A 16,253-nucleotide genomic window follows, 5' to 3' on the forward strand; every position below is an offset into this window, starting at 1 on the left:
GAGGGAGAGCTTGTATGATCAGACCACTGAAGACAAATGGTCATGAAATATTAATCCCTCTATTAGCGAGAGTATTGACTCATTCCCCAGCCCATTTCAGAACCCACTCACTCCCCCTCCCTTTTTCTCCTTTCCCCCCACTCTCTTTCCGCACACTCTCTACCCCCTTCCCTTTCTCCCTCCCCTGAACACAAGGTAAAGATTGGTGCAGTTCTCCGGGGAGGAACAAAAGACAAATTACCTTTCAGTTCACAGCAACACACACACAGCCCCGCCATAGTACAGAAAATGAATCAATGAAGTCGTGATATTGAAAGATGGCAGCTAGAGTAATTGGAGCCGTGTGTGTAATGCACAGCTGTGGCGGTCACTGTTTTGTTGTCTGTAATTACCCAGTTACAAGCCTATTGGATCAACCATAATCAGAGGAATACAAAGACAACGTCTGTAGAGAACTAGGACTTTATTTGTCAAAAGGGGGAAGTCTGGAATCTTTTTTGAAGGCAACATATTTTACAGGAGAGAGCCTGTCCACTCCAACAGGCCAGTACATATTCAGATACCAATGGAATACAGCAAGATTACTACAGGGATAATGGATCAGCTGCCTGGAGGACTGACCTATAAACCATATGCACGTACAGAAATGAACACACTCTCCCCAGTCCATCACTTCCTCACTCACTCTCTCCCCAGTCCATCACTTCCTCACTCACTCTCTCCCCAGTCCATCACTTCCTCACTCACACTCTCCCCAGTCCATCACTTCCTCACTCTCTCCCCAGTCCATCACTTCCTCACTCACTCTCTCCCCAGTCCATCACTTGATCTTGTACGTGAGGTGTTTGCGGTGCCAGTGGATCCAGGCGGGGGCGGCGACTAGCCCAGTCAGGTAACCAATCACTGCACCCAGACTGCAGGAGACGGGCCACACCTACAGACAATTGTAGATAGAAAAACAATGTGTAGAACAGACATGGCTTGCTGATATGAAAGAAATTGTGTCAATCTTCTCATGGCCTCTCTGTGTGTGTTCTGACCTGCCAGGGCCGGTCCCAGTCCAATGGGATGGGGAAGGCTCCTAGCCAGGCTCCGACAACACTGCAGCCGACCACCATCTGTAGAGATGTGTCCCACACCGACATGGCCCTGAAATACACACACAACTATTGTGTATTGTGGTGGCAGCATCATGTTATGGGTATGCTTGTCACAGGCAGGGACTAGGGAGTTTGTTAGGATCAACAGAAATATGAAAGGAGCAAACGTAAAACGTTATAAGAAAACCTACCTTCTGAAAACGTAATCCTATGAGAGGGTTTTGTTTTTCTGCGGAACAATTACACACATTTCTATGCAAAAGACCCACCATAATGGCTTTCTAAGAGGTGCTGAGTGTTCCTGAGTGGTCTAGTTTCAGTGCCGACTTAAATCTGTTTTCAAATCAAATCAGAGACTAGGTTTAAATGCTGCTGCCCATCAATGACTCCCAACCAAATTTACTGAGCCTGAGCGATGTTGACAAAATCTATGGATATTTGTTGCCCTAAGAGTTGTGCAAAGTTGGTAGAATCTTAATGAAAATGATAAACAGTGGTAATGACTGATAAAAGTGCTTCCATCTAGTATTAACTCAGGTGGGTTGAGACTTACCCAATTATGTTTCAGTTAGTTTTTTTTAAAGTAAAGGTTGTGTAGATCTGTAGGAATAATTTTTTTCTTCTCTCTTTTTAGATTTAACTTTAAGCCAGCAAAATGTGACAAAAGTTCAAGCGGGTGTAGACTATCAATAGGCACTATATCGATATTTAACACACAAAGCATCTTCATTGGGAAGCTTATGATGTCGTTGTAAAGACTGCCTTCTAGTGGACATACGAGGGAGAGCAGCAGAGAGAAAGGAGTTGGAGAAAGAGCTGGGCGACATGGCTTAAAAATCTATTTTTCGACATCTCGAAAAACCTTTTTATTTTTACGTTTTTTAAATAAGCTTTGTTGCGCAATTAATTATCAATACACTACATTTCAAACAGTCTGGAATAATCAAATGAATTCAGGTACAATTGTACCTAGGCCTAAATATAAGCCTTCAACCCTAATTTAATTAGTTGATCAAAATAGTTTAACCTGCTTGTTGTTGTTGCTGCAATAAATCACTTATCTGGCTCTCAAGTCTGTCTTTGAAAATTCAAATTTTGGTACAAATGTAAGCTGAACCATGCACAACCACTAATAATGACCAACCTCTGGTAGCAGGTATAGGAAATGAACACAGGTCTCATAAACAATCTCTCAAGCACAAGCCCACCTGCTAGTGAGTAACCAGCTAATCGTTATATTTATATTAAAGCCAACTTGTAGCTATTTGCTTGCTAACCAGGTAGAACAGTTGAACTGTTATGAATACACCCGCCTGTCGGTCTCCAACTGTTTGAACAACATTGCCTGTTCCTTCTATAAATACGTATTTTTATGCTCATGGCACATTTACAAAACACAGACTAGACAGCACATAACAGTCTGGCTAAAATGCTGCTGGTGGTACCACAATGCCACACGTGAAAGAAACTGAGCATACAGTATATTTTTTACAATCATGTTCATTGATACTCCAGTCTCTGCTCTGTTCTACATTTTGTGGAGTTGAGACATAAAAAAGGTACCTTTACAAAGTTGAAGTTCTCTATTACAATAAAATAATGTCTCAATGTGTTTTGGTGTCCATATCACCGAATCTGTTGGACCAAACCTCAAACGCAAATAGCGAGTTGAAACAGCTTGTTGACAGAGAGGAAGAAGATGCTCTTTCATTGTTGTTGTTGTTGTGAGTGACAGGGGGAGGGGATTGGTGTCTATGTGCAAGTGGGAAGGTGCACCGTGCACACAGCACAGACAGAGGGAAGGAGATGAGACCAATAAGACAAACACTCAGAAAAACAGAAAAACCTAGATTCTTGCGATAAAGGTATTTGGAAATTTGCGCTAATTTCGAATTATCACCCAGCCCTAGTTGGAGAGAGAGTTTGACTAGAGAGAGAATACGAGGATCAGGAAATTCATGAGATTGAGAGAGTCAGAGGTAGATAGAGGTAGTACCCATGTCGGCTGAACACTCTTATCCAAGCCTGGACGTTGGGCCCAAGGACACAGACACACCGCAGAGTGGTTAGACTGGTCAACAACACGGCCAGAGAGAACGTCTCCAACGCAGTCCTAACACAATGAAAAGAGTCAGAAACAGACTTACAACACAATCTGACACACCCAATCTTGGCAGTTGGAAACACACATACTATTGGCAGAACTCACTCCAGTAGCGGTGCTCCATACAGGATCACTACAGTGTGGAAGAACAGACAGGAGAGAAGCAGGTAGAGACAGGAACGTACCAACCTAGACACCTGAGGGAGCAGAAGAGGAGATTATCAGCTTAAACTGTTCATTACTGGTCTGATATAAAACTGATCATAACCTCAGATGTGTGTGTGCCTCTGTACCTTGTAGGTGATAGTGTGTTTCTTGGTGGGGGAGCTGACCCCCAGCAGCCAGAACAGGGTGATGTTGACCACGGCAACGGCCCCTGCAACAGAGTACAGCCACAGCAGGTGTGTCCCGTACACAGAGAAACCTGGCACTAGCACCGCTGGCACCACTGTCGCCATAAACACCCCTGACGCCATGATGGCGTGGCTGGACGCCATCTGTCTGATCTCCTGGTCCCACATGGTGCTGGAGAGAGGTCTGGTCAGGTCTACCTCTACTGAGATAGGAAATATGGTATTATGGTATCATGTTACATCGACTGAGAGGAAAAGACGTAGCCGTTACATGGCGAGTCCACAACCCCCTGTACAATAAAGGCATGGTTAAAACATGCAGACATTAACAGCTATTAGCACAAAAATACTAACTAGGGAAGATACAAGCAGTGCCAGTGGATATTCTGAATCGCCTTACATTGAGAACCTCTTGCTTCTGAGATGTTGCGACGTTGACGTTTTTTGGCTGCTAGCTACTGCTTTTGTGGCCTAGCTAGCTTCATCCTAAGACGTATGACAGTAGCTACTATTCTAAATGAGACAAATTAACTATACGTGACAGTTTTTCTACATTTCACATAGACACGGACGATAATGTAGTGTTCATTCATCAGACTCACTCACTTCCGTAAACATGGTGCCGGGCAAGGTCAAATGCTTGGACCCACCCTACATTGACTGACATATCTGGCAGCCAATAAGGATTTACCCCACCGGGGAGATCAACGAATCAGATTCGGATGTCCCAGATGAACGGGAAGTTTACAATCTTTGTTGACACCCGAGCTACACATTTAGGTACAATTTCTTAGCGAAATTGTTGATTTTTGTCTAAACAAAGAAAAGATGGTTTGCGACAATTGTAAGTACGTCCTTTTCAGGATTATTCAAATTTCTGTTCGTAAAGCATGTTATAACGCTTACGTTAGAAAGCGATGCTGTGTTAGCCGATGGCAGGTATTCTTACTCTGGCTAGTTAGCTGGCTAGCTAACGTTAGCTGATTCTGTTAATCTGAGCAACAGTATCTCGTTAGAAACTATTGCAGAAGGCTTGTTTTGTTGTTTAGTCTACGTAATTAACATGCCATATTGTGTATCCGAGAACGAACGAGAAGTGCTTGTGTGACTCCTGCAGCTAGCAATGAATTCCCATCTCGCCCCATCTTTTTTCTTAATTTCTCCTCTATTTCATAACTTTTCTTCCTCGTCCTCTCTCTTCTCTTTTTCTCTCAGGTGAGAAGAAGCTGGGCAGGGTGATAACTCCAGACACCTGGAAGGATGGTGCGAGAAACACTACAGGTAAAGTATTGTAGTTACAGAATTTTGTATTCTGATGTTTAGAATTCTTTGATACTCATAATTCATTACAGTATTGTATTATGTTTATTAGAGAGCGGTGGGCGGAAGCTGAACGAGAACAAGGCTCTGACATCTAAGAAGGCCAGGTAAGACCGTTGTTGTTTTTGTTGAATGATGGGAGCTGGTTGATGTTGTATATGGTCATTAATATGTTACAGTAATATGATTATGTCAACAGGTTTGATCCTTATGGGAAGCCAGGAAAGTCAGGCTTTGGCATCTGCAGAATCTGCAAGAGCTCTGTTCACCAATCAGGATCTCACTACTGCCAGGGCTGTGCCTACAAGAAAGGTACTATATCTACCTAAGCACACACACCATGTTTTATTACATTTTGGTCGCTCTTTCAGAAGCAAATTGTTTGACACTTTCACCTGATAACAATCTCCCTTATCTCACTTTTTCTTTCTCAGGTATCTGTGCCATGTGTGGGAAAAAGGTTCTGGACACCAAGAACTACAAGCAGACCTCTGTCTGACAGGCTTCTGACAGGCCACCAGTAGGACCAGAGGGAGAGGGGAGGGAGGAGAAGATAGTGGGGGAGGAAGGTGTGCACGAGGAGAAGATAGCGGGGGAGGAAGGTGTGCACGAGGAGAAGATAGCGGGGGAGGAAGGTGTGCACGAGGAATGACGACTTTATCCTGTTGTTCAGACCCCCTGACTGTCTAAAACACTCATAGCAGAGTTGCAGTCAAGGGGTTTTTACTCTCTGTGTGTGTGTGTGTGTGTGTGTGTGTGTGTGTGTGTGTGTGTGTGTGTGTGTGTGTGTGTGTGTGTGTGTGTGTGTGTGTGTGTGTGTGTGTGTGTGTGTGTGTGTGTGTGTGTGTGTGTGTGTGTGTGTGTGTGTGTGTGTGACAGATGTGGAGCAGGGTTTCCCTCCCTGTTGTAAAGCTCCTATAATTTTCAGCTTTGTAGCAGCAATACGTGGCCAGCACTGTTCCACACACCAAATCGGAGGCTACTTTTAGTTTTAATAGCTGAACTGATGGTTTCTCTCCTTTTGTGTCAAATCTGCTCTGATACAGGAGTTTCCTTTCATTGATTCTTTGTGAATTATATCAAGTGGTATGTTTTTTGAGTGCATTAAAATATTCAATATGTAACGACAATGACATGATTATTTATTACCTTTGTGTACGAAAGACCAAAACTTTACAACAAGTATGTCTGTTCAGTGTACATGGTCTTATTCAGCAGGCATAATCACGAGTCATTACCCTCTTCTGTCTTGCCGTGTTCACGTGCTCGTCGTTTTCTCTGAGATTTCTGACTTTCTAACTGGTTTAACTCAGCACATGTATAACTACAACCAGCTAGCTAGTCGGAAATGTCTTGAGTTTCCTAATTCCGACTAGCACGTGAACGTGGGATCTCTGTCAGCTCTATGCCCCACAGCGATTGGTTTAGAACCTCTGTCATCATCATGATGTGACACAGCATGCTGTAACTGCCTGTGCAACCCAGGGTCAGGTTAGAGAACAGAGGTTGGCTAAGTCATTGACATTTAAATGTCCTGTCTGTCCTCAGGCTCTCCACTCTACCCCACCATACACACATCCAGCCTGTTACACAAAAAGGAAGAGCCAAACCACTACTGTCGTAGTGATATCGTTTTATTGAGAACACACATGATTTATGAAAACAAATATGGCAACGTATTTACATTTACATTTAAGTCATTTAGCAGACGCTCTTATCCAGAGCGACTTACAAATTGGTGCATTCACCTTATGACATCCAGTGGAACAACCACTTTACAATAGTGCATCTAAATATTTTAAGGGGGGGGAGGGGGGGTGAGAAGGATTACTTTATCCTATCCTAGGTATTCCTTAAAGAGGTGGGGTTTCAAGTGTCTCCGGAAGGTGGTGATTGACTCCGCTGTCCTGGCGTCGTGAGGGAGTTTGTTCCACCATTGGGGAGCCAGAGCAGCGAACAGTTTTGACTGAGCTGAGCGGGAACTGTACTTCCTCAGTGGTAGGGAGGCGAGCAGGCCAGAGGTGGATGAACGCAGTGCCCTTATTTGGGTGTAGGGCCTGATCAGAGCCTGGAGGTACTGAGGTGCCGTTCCCCCTCACAGCTCCGTAGGCAAGCACCATGGTCTTGTAACGTAGAGAGGAAAACATTGTTGCACATATTAAGAAATTAACACAGTATAGAAAACAGGAATTACCTTCCTAATATTGAGTTGCACCCACTTTTGCCCTCAGAGCAGCCTCAATTCGCCAGAGCAGGGACAACAAGGTGCCGAAATATTCCACAGAGATACTAGCCCATGTTGACTCCAATGCTTCCCATAGTTGTGTCAAGTTGGCTGGATGTCCTTTGGGTGGTGGACCATTCTTGATACACACAGGAAACTGTTGAGTGTGAAAACCCCAGCAGGGTTGTAGTTCTTGACACAGTTAAACCAGTGTGCCTGGCACCTACTACCATACCCTGTTCAAAGCCACTTCAATCTTTTGTCTTGCCCATTCACCCTCTGAATGGCACACATACACAATCCACGTCAATTATCTCAAGGTTTAAAAATCCTTCTTTAACCTGTCTCCTTTGTACACTAGGTGCATCTATAGTAGGACATTTAGGCTTATGGCTCCCAAGTGGGTGGGCCTATGCCCTCCCAGGCCCACCCATGGCTGAGCCCCTGCCCAGTCATGTGAAATCCATAGATTAGGGCCTAATTTATTTATTTAAATTTAGTGATTTATTTCTATGAACTGTAACTCAATACAATCTTTGACATTTTTGCATGTTGCATTTATATTTTTGTTCAGTATATTTATGTACAGTAGAAAGATTTAAGATTGTCAGGTTTCTAACTGAGGCTAGCTGAAGGCACCAATTTTTACACACACACACAACGTGCAGGTGGTCACGTTCGACTGTTGATCTTCTGAACCCCACGCATCACTAGACACATGTGCACGCACAGACACACGCACACACACATCATTATAATATGTACACCAACACCAGAAGAACCATGTTTCTCTCTCATGGATAACATGTGATTAACATGTGATTTGTCAGTCCAGAACTTCAAGCAGCTTAAAGCAGTTTGAAACACATTCTGAGTTGAGTGAGAGAGAGAGAGTGTGAAGTACTCACGCTGCCTCTATAACCACGGGAACTCCAGCTGGCTGTAGTGCCTCAGATATTGCCATGGCAATCTGCTTGGTCAGATGCTCCTGGACTGGTGAGGGGAACAGTGCACATGCACAGAATGTTGGATATTTGTTACAGTAATGTTCTAAGGTAATATGTGTATGTATATGTCCTTTGTACCATATGCACTATGTGTATGTAAATTAACGTGTGTGATATTTCCGTTTTTTATTTTGAATACATTTGCAAAGATTTCTTTAACCTGTTTTTGCTTTGTCATTATGGGGTATTGTGTGTCGATTAATGAGGGGGGGATATTTAATCAATTTTAGAATAAGGCTGTAATGTAAGAAAATGTGGGAAAAGTCAAGGGGTCTGAACACTTTCCCGAATGCGCTGTATACTGTTTGAAGAAGTTTGGAACCACCAAGACTCTTCCTAGATGAGCAATAGGGGGAGAATGTCCTTGGTCAGCGAGGTGACCAATAACCCGATGGGCAGTCTGATAGAGCTTCAGTGGTCACTCCACCAATCAGGCCTTTATGGTAGAGTGGCCAGACAGAAACCACTCCTCAGTAAAAGACACATGACAGCCCGCTTGGAGTTTGCCAAAAGGCACCTAAAGGACACTCAGACCATGAGAAAGAAGATTCAAGATTCAAGTACAGAGCGATCCTTGATGAAAACCTGCTCCAGAGCACTCAGGACCTCAGACAGGACAACAACCCTAAGCACACAGCCAAGACAATGCAGGAGTGGCTTCAGGACAAGTCTGTGAATATCCTTGACCAGCCCAGCCAGAGCCGGGACTTGAAAATAGCTGTGGAGCAACGCACCCCATCCAACCTGACAGAGCTTGAGAGGATCTGCAGAGAAGAATTGGAGAAACTCCCCAAATACAGGTGTGCCAAGGTTGTAGCGTCATACCCAAGAAGACTTGAGGTTGTAATCGCTGTCAAACTTCAACAAAGTACTGAGTAAAGGGTCTGAACACCAAATAAATAGTAAATGTCAGATTTCTGTTTTTTATTTCTAATAAATTAGCTAACATTTTCTTTAAACATGTTTTTGCTTTGTCATTATGTGTCACGCCCTGGTCGAAGTATTTTGTGTTTATCTTCATTTATTTGGTCAGGCCAGGGTGTGACATGGGTTTTTGTATGTGGTGTGTATGTAGTGGGATTGTAGCTTAGTGGGGTGTTCTAGGTAAGTCTATGGCTGTCTGAAGTGGTTCTCAATCAGAGGCAGGTGTTTATCGTTGTCTCTGATTGGGAACCATATTTAGGCAGCCATATTCTTTGGTTGTGTTGTGGGTGATTGTCCTGAGTGTCTTGATGTCCTTGTGCTGTGTTAGTTGACACAAGTATAGGCTGTTTTTGGTTTTGTTTCGTTTATTGTTTTGCAGGGTTTTTGTATTGATTCGTGTTACGTTTATTTGATTAAACATGGATCGCAATCTACACGCTGCATTTTGGTCCGACTCTCCTTCACCATTAGAAAACTGTTACATTATGGGGTGTTGTGTGAATATTGATGAGGGAAAAACAAATTTTTCAGACATTTTAGAATACGGCTGTAACGTAACAAAATGCAGTGTTGTAAAGTACTTAAGTAAAAATACTTTAAAGTACTACTCACAGTTTTTGCCGATTGCTAACACACTGAAAGTGAATGCTTAGACAAAAGCATCAAAACCGTAACTTTTGGAACCATGCCTTAAACAAAGGCACCAAAAGTCCAAACACATTTTCTGATTTGTACTTTGTTTGCAATTCTGCAACACACTACACACGGTTTTACATTAGACACTTCGTTCAAGAATTAAATCTCTTGCAATCAGTTGGAAAACACACATACCTGAAATTTGCAACACCCCCACACACACATGAAAACATTTATACAGTAATTGAATACCAAGTAGTCTGAGCCTTAGCACTATAAATAGACCTCTTAAGCTCACCTCTTTTGTGAGAACTTTCCAAACATGGAGAGAGGAAGAGGGAGAGGAAGAGGGAGAGGGAGAGCGAGAGGAAGAGGGAGAGGGAGAGAGATACGAGGACAAAGAAGGGGACCAGGCAATAGACGGAGACATATTTCTGATGACATTATGGCCACTTTGCTGGACCATGTCATAAATCATGGCCTGATGTTGAGGGAGGCTGGACAGAGAGTCCAGCCCAACCTGAGTCGCTACACGGTAGCATCCATAATACAGACATTAAGACTGGAGAACAGGTGTGTCTTCAACTTTCTACACTAGACTGTGATTGTTGCACATCATTCTGCATCAACGTACAATACAATGTAGTCCTTCAATAGTAGGTCTATGCTCCCCAGTGATTTTTTTGTTTGTTGGTATAGTGCTGTGAAGTACATGTAATATAATTTTGATGTTACTGTGTACAGTATGTTAAAAATAACCTAATCAATGAAATGATACTCGTGCATTTTCTACAGAACTGCCAGACGACCTCCTGAGGGTGGACGGCAACGTCTGTTCACCACGAACAGGAACTGGCCATTATCAATCGAGTGTTGGCAAACACCACCATCCGCCTACATCAACTACGAGAGCAAATCATCGCAGATCACACAACATTCCATAATATAAACCGTGTCAGTAGATCGACACTCTGCCACATCTTACGTCAACACCAACTTATGATTGTAACGGCTTTCTTCCTGGGAAGGAGAGGCGGACCAAAACGCAGCGTGGTTAGAGTTCATGGTTCTTTAATAAGAGACACTTAACATGAACTAACTACAAAACAATAAACGTGAAAACCGTAACAGTCCTAACTGGTGCAGAAAACACAGAATGTGACAGTACCCTCCCCCCCAAAGACAGGAAACAACCACCCACAAAACCCAACACAAAACAGGCTACCTAAATATGGTTCCCAATCAAAGACAATGACTAACACCTGCCTCTGATTGAGAACCATATCAGGCCAAACATAGAAATAGACAAACTGGACACACAACATAGAATGCCCACCCAGCTCACATCCTGACCAACACTAAAACAGGGAAAACACACAAGAACCATGGTCACAACGTGACAGTACCCCCCCCCCCCCAAGGTGCGGACTCCGACCGCACAACCTAAACCTATAGGGGAGGGTCTGGGTGGGCATCTGTCCGCGATGGCGTGGACCCCACTCCATAATTGTCTTAGTCCACCTCCTTAGCGTCCTTTGAGTGGCGACCCTCGCCGCTGACCTTGGCCTAGGAACCCTAACAAAGGGCTCCACTGGACTGAGGGGCAGCTCCGGACTGAGGGGCAGCTCGGGACTGAGGTAGTTCAGGACTGAGGGGTAGCTCAGGACTGAAGGGTAGCTCATGACCGAGGGGTAGCTCATGACCGAGGGGTAGCTCAGGACTGAGGGGTAGCTCAGGACCGAGAGGTAGCTCAGGACCGAGAGGTAGCTCAGGACCGAGACGTAGCTCAGGACCGAGAGGCAGCTCAGGCTGGTTGACGGCTCTGGCAGCTTCTGGCTGACTGACGGCTCTGGCAGCTCCTGGCTGACTGGCGGCTCTGGCAGATCCTGGCTGACTGGCGGCTCTGGCGGATCCTGGCTGACTGGCGGCTCTGGCGGATACTGGCTGACTGCCGGCTCTGGAGGATCATGGCTGACTGGCGGCTCTGGCGGCTCCATGCTGACTGGCGGCTCTGGCGGCTCCATGTTGACTGGCGGCTCTGGCGGCTCATGACAGACGGGAGACTCCAGCGGCTCTGGACAGACGGGAGACTCTAGCGGCTCTGGACAGACGGGAGACTCTAGCGGCTCTTGGCAGACGGGAGACTCTGGCGGCTCTGGACAGACGGGAGTCTCTAGCGGCTCTGGACAGACAGGAGACTATGGCGGCTCTGGACAGACGGGAGACTCTAGCAGACGGGAGACTCTGGTTTGGGTCAGACACATTCAGTCAAAACTACAGGCCAGGCAAGGCAGGTGCACCTGCCACATGCTGCTTTGTCTGAATGTATCTATGCAGTGCCATAGGACATAATCTACTGCCATTACTGTATTACAGTATAGTACAGTGACACTTACTTGCACATAGTCATAGCAAAGGTGAATGTCCCTGGGCAGATGGGAACACACTAACACTCCAGTAACCAACACTAACACTCCAGTAACCCACACTAACACTACAGTAACCCACACTAACACTCCAGTAACCCACACTAACACTCCAGTAACCCACACTAATACTCCAGTAAACTCCAGTAACCAACACTAACACTCCAGTAACCCACACTAATACTCCAGTAAACTCCAGTAACCAACACTAACACTCCAGTAACCCACACTAACACTACAGTAACCAACACTAACACTTCAGTAATCCACACTAACACTCCAGAAACCCACACTAACACTTCAGAAACCCACACTAACACTCCAGTAACCCACACTAACACTCCAGTAATCCACACTAACACTCCAGAAACCCACACTAACACTCCAGAAACCCACACTAACACTCCAGTAACCCACACTAACACTCCAGTAATCCACACTAACACTCCAGAAACCAACACTAACACTCCAGTAATCAACACTAACACTCCAGAAACCCACACTAACACTCCAGAAACCCACACTAACACTCCAGTAACCCACACTAACACTCCAGAAACCAACACTAACACTCCAGAAACCAACACTAACACTCCAGTAACCAACACTAACACTCCAGTAACCCACACTAACACTCCAGTAACCCACACTAACACTACAGTAACCCACACTAACACTCCAGTAACCCACACTAATACTCCAGTAAACTCCAGTAACCAACACTAACACTCCAGTAACCCACACTAATACTCCAGTAAACTCCAGTAACCAACACTAACACTCCAGTAACCCACACTAACACTACAGTAACCAACACTAACACTCCAGTAACCCACACTAACACTCCAGTAATCCACACTAACACTCCAGTAACCCACACTAACACTCCAGAAACCCACACTAACACTCCAGTAACCCACACTAACACTCCAGTAATCCACACTAACACTCCAGAAACCAACACTAACACTCCAGTAATCCACACTAACACTCCAGAAACCCACACTAACACTCCAGAAACCCACACTAACACTCCAGTAACCCACACTAACACTCCAGAAACCAACACTAACACTCCAGAAACCAACACTAACACTCCAGTAACCAACACTAACACTCCAGTAACCCACACTAACACTCCAGTAACCCACACTAACACTCCAGTAATCCACACTAACACTCCAGTAACCAACACTAACACTCCAGAAACCCACACTAACACTCCAGTAACCCACACCAACACTCCAGAAACCAACACTAACACTCCAGTAACAAACACTAACACTACAGTAACCCACACTAACACTCCAGTAACCCACACTAACACTCCAGAAACCAACACTAACACTCCAGTAATCAACACGAACACTCCAATAACCCACACTAACACTCCAGTAACCCACACTAACACTCAGGTAACCCACACTAACACTACAGTAACCAACACTAACACTCCAGAAACCCACACTAACACTCCAGTAACCCACATTAACACTTCAGTAACCCACACTAACACTCCAGAAACCCACACTAACACTCCAGAAACCCACATTAACACTCCAGTAATCCATACTAACACTCAGGTAACATTAAATGCGTCAGCATGCTTCAGTTCCGCTGAACCGAACGATGGGCTCACATACTCCCTTAAAAGACCTTCACTTGAAAAATTAGAAACAAATGGCAATAGTACTGTTTTGGGATGCCGTAGCCAGCATACTCTTCCTCAAAATAGTCCCAATTTATCATAAAAAATTCGAAGAAATCTGTTATTAATTTTGTTTTACATCTAAGATGTTTGTTACAGTATTTCTGAAATAAAGAAATGTGCATGAAAACGAGTCGTCTCTCATTGAATGACCAGTATCAATGACCAGTGTTCCACGAAGGGTCATAGAGCGTCTGCTAAATGACTTAAATGTAAATGTAATAGACTTCGGCTACCGACTTCGGCTTGCCTCAAGAAAATATTTTGTGCCCGAACAGCCAAAAAAACAAACATTTACCGAAGTCCAAAACTAACAGAAACTAACCAAATGTAGTCATAATATATGCACAAACTCTTCCGAACTGTTTTGGCTGAGAAGAATGTGGACACCTTAACACCTTAAGCTCTCTCACCTCCAACAACCTGTTAGTCAACCTCTGGTCTGTGAACCAACAGCATGTGATGGTGCTGACTGCTCCGCTCTCCTGGAGCAGTACTGAAGAGAGAGTTTAGGTTCCAGGAGGTCCGGTTTGACACTCGAATGACATGGGCTGAACATATTAACAGAGAAGTTGTCAAAAGAATGAACATATTGAATGTGATGCCTTGCCTGTCAGGAATGGAATGGGGGGCAGATGGAGTAGAGAGATAGAGAGATGTTGCAAACAGCAGAGTGGAACGTGGTTCATACACACAGTAATATATGATATTATTATCTGTGTTGCCATGGCATTGGTTACCCTGGCAACATTAAGAGGGCAGATCTGTCATTTCTCAAACACTAAGTCGAACACAGAACATGTAGAGAACTTCACCAACAAATCAAAACCGAGAACTGTGCAGATTTACTATGTTACATTTACCCCTGAGTTGCAGCATTACGCTATGTCATCCAAACAAGCACACATACACACATACACACACACACACACACACACACACACACACACACACACACACACACACACACACACACACACACACACACACACACACACACACACACACACACACACACACACACACACACACACACACACACGTCATAATAGTTCTCACTTTTCATCTCGTTCTCTCGGGAATCTGACCCAGTTTGAGGATTTTCTATTTGGAGGGGCTGAGGGAAGTGGAGCTGGATCAGCGGGGGGTTCAAATCAAATCAAATTGATTTATATAGCCCTTCGTACATTAGCTGATATCTCAAAGTGCTGTACAGAAACCCAGCCTAAAACCCCAAACAGCAAGCAATGCAGGTGTTGAAGCACGTTGGCTAGGAAAAACTCCCTAGAAAGGCCAAAACCTAGGAAGAAACCTAGAGAGGAACCAGGCTATGAGGGGTGACCAGTCCTCTTCTGGCTGTGCCGGGTGGAGATTATAACAGAACATGGCCAAGATGTTCAAATGTTCATAAATGACCAGCATGGTCAAATAATAGGTCTGGGACAGGTGGCACGTCCGGTGAACAGGTCAGGATTTCATAGCCGCAGGCAGAACAGTTGAAACTGGAGCAGCAGCACGGCCAGGTGGACTGGGGACAGCAAGGAGTCATCATGCCAGGTAGTCCTGAAGCATGGTCCTAGGGCTCAGGTCCTCAGAGAGAGAGAAAGAAAGAGAGAAAGAGACTTAAATTCACACAAGACAGGAGAAGTACTCCAGATATAACAAACTGACCCTAGCCCCCGACACATAAACTACTGCAGCATAAATACTGGAGGCTGAGACAGGAGGGGTCAGGAGACACTGTGGCCCCATCCGATGAGACCCCCGGACAGGGCCAAACAGGAAGGATATAACCCCACCCACTTTGCCAAAGCACAGCCCCCACACCACTAGAGGATATCTTCAACCACAAACTTACCATCCTGAGACAAGGCCGAGTATAGCCCACAAAGATCTCGGCCACGGCACAACCCAAGGGGTGGCGCCAACCCAGACAGGAAGATCACATCAGTGACTCAATCCACTCAAGTGACGCACCCCTCCTAGGGACGGCATGAAAGAGCACCAGTAAGCCAGTGACTCAGCCACTGTAATAGGGTTAGAGGCAGAGAATACCCGTGGAAAGAGGGGAACCGGCCAGGCAGAGGCACCAAGGGCGATTCGTTGCTCCAGAGCCTTTCCGTTCACCTTCACACTCCTGGGCCAGACTACACTCAATCATATGACCCACTGAAGAGATGAGTCTTCAGTAAAGACTTAAAGGTTGAGACCGAGTTTGCGTCTCTCACATGGGTAGGCAGACCATTCCATAAAAATGGAGCTCTATAGGAGAAAGCCCTGCCTCCAGCTGTTTTCTTAGAAATTCTAGGGACAATTAGGAGGCCTGCGTCTTGTGACCGTAGCGTACGTGTAGGTATGTACGTCAGGACCAAATCAGAGAGATAGGTAGGAGCAAGCCCATGTAATGCTTTGTAGGTTAGCAGTAAAACCTTGAAATCAGCCCTTACCTTG

The 16,253-nt window shown here is 44.9% G+C and overlaps 2 protein-coding genes across 3 annotated transcripts; one reads left to right on the forward strand and one right to left on the reverse strand.

Moving 5' to 3' along the window:
• Window positions 1-446: 446 nt before the first annotated feature.
• Window positions 447-4,199, reverse strand: LOC124048143 (phosphatidylinositol-glycan biosynthesis class F protein-like). 2 transcript variants are annotated; one of them, XM_046368616.1, is made up of 6 exons: window positions 3,958-4,199; window positions 3,498-3,757; window positions 3,310-3,401; window positions 3,097-3,213; window positions 1,041-1,149; window positions 447-934 (listed from the first exon to the last, which is right to left on the reverse strand). In XM_046368616.1, the coding sequence occupies exons 2-6, from the start codon at window positions 3,723-3,725 to the stop codon at window positions 821-823; spliced, it is 660 nt and encodes a 219-aa protein (XP_046224572.1). In that variant the 5' UTR covers window positions 3,726-3,757; window positions 3,958-4,199; the 3' UTR covers window positions 447-820. The 2 variants fall into 2 exon arrangements, with proteins under 2 accessions (XP_046224572.1, XP_046224571.1); XM_046368615.1 differs by having other exon boundaries at window positions 3,498-3,760; window positions 3,958-4,198.
• Window positions 4,200-4,251: 52 nt separating this feature from the next.
• Window positions 4,252-6,007, forward strand: LOC124048144 (cysteine-rich PDZ-binding protein). Its single transcript, XM_046368617.1, has 5 exons — window positions 4,252-4,401; window positions 4,773-4,838; window positions 4,930-4,984; window positions 5,077-5,189; window positions 5,312-6,007. The coding sequence occupies exons 1-5, from the start codon at window positions 4,386-4,388 to the stop codon at window positions 5,374-5,376; spliced, it is 315 nt and encodes a 104-aa protein (XP_046224573.1). The 5' UTR covers window positions 4,252-4,385; the 3' UTR covers window positions 5,377-6,007.
• The last annotated feature ends 10,246 nt before the right edge of the window (window positions 6,008-16,253 follow it).

This window comes from Oncorhynchus gorbuscha, linkage group LG11 (assembly GCF_021184085.1).
Source record: "Oncorhynchus gorbuscha isolate QuinsamMale2020 ecotype Even-year linkage group LG11, OgorEven_v1.0, whole genome shotgun sequence".
Taxonomy (NCBI): domain Eukaryota; kingdom Metazoa; phylum Chordata; class Actinopteri; order Salmoniformes; family Salmonidae; genus Oncorhynchus; species Oncorhynchus gorbuscha.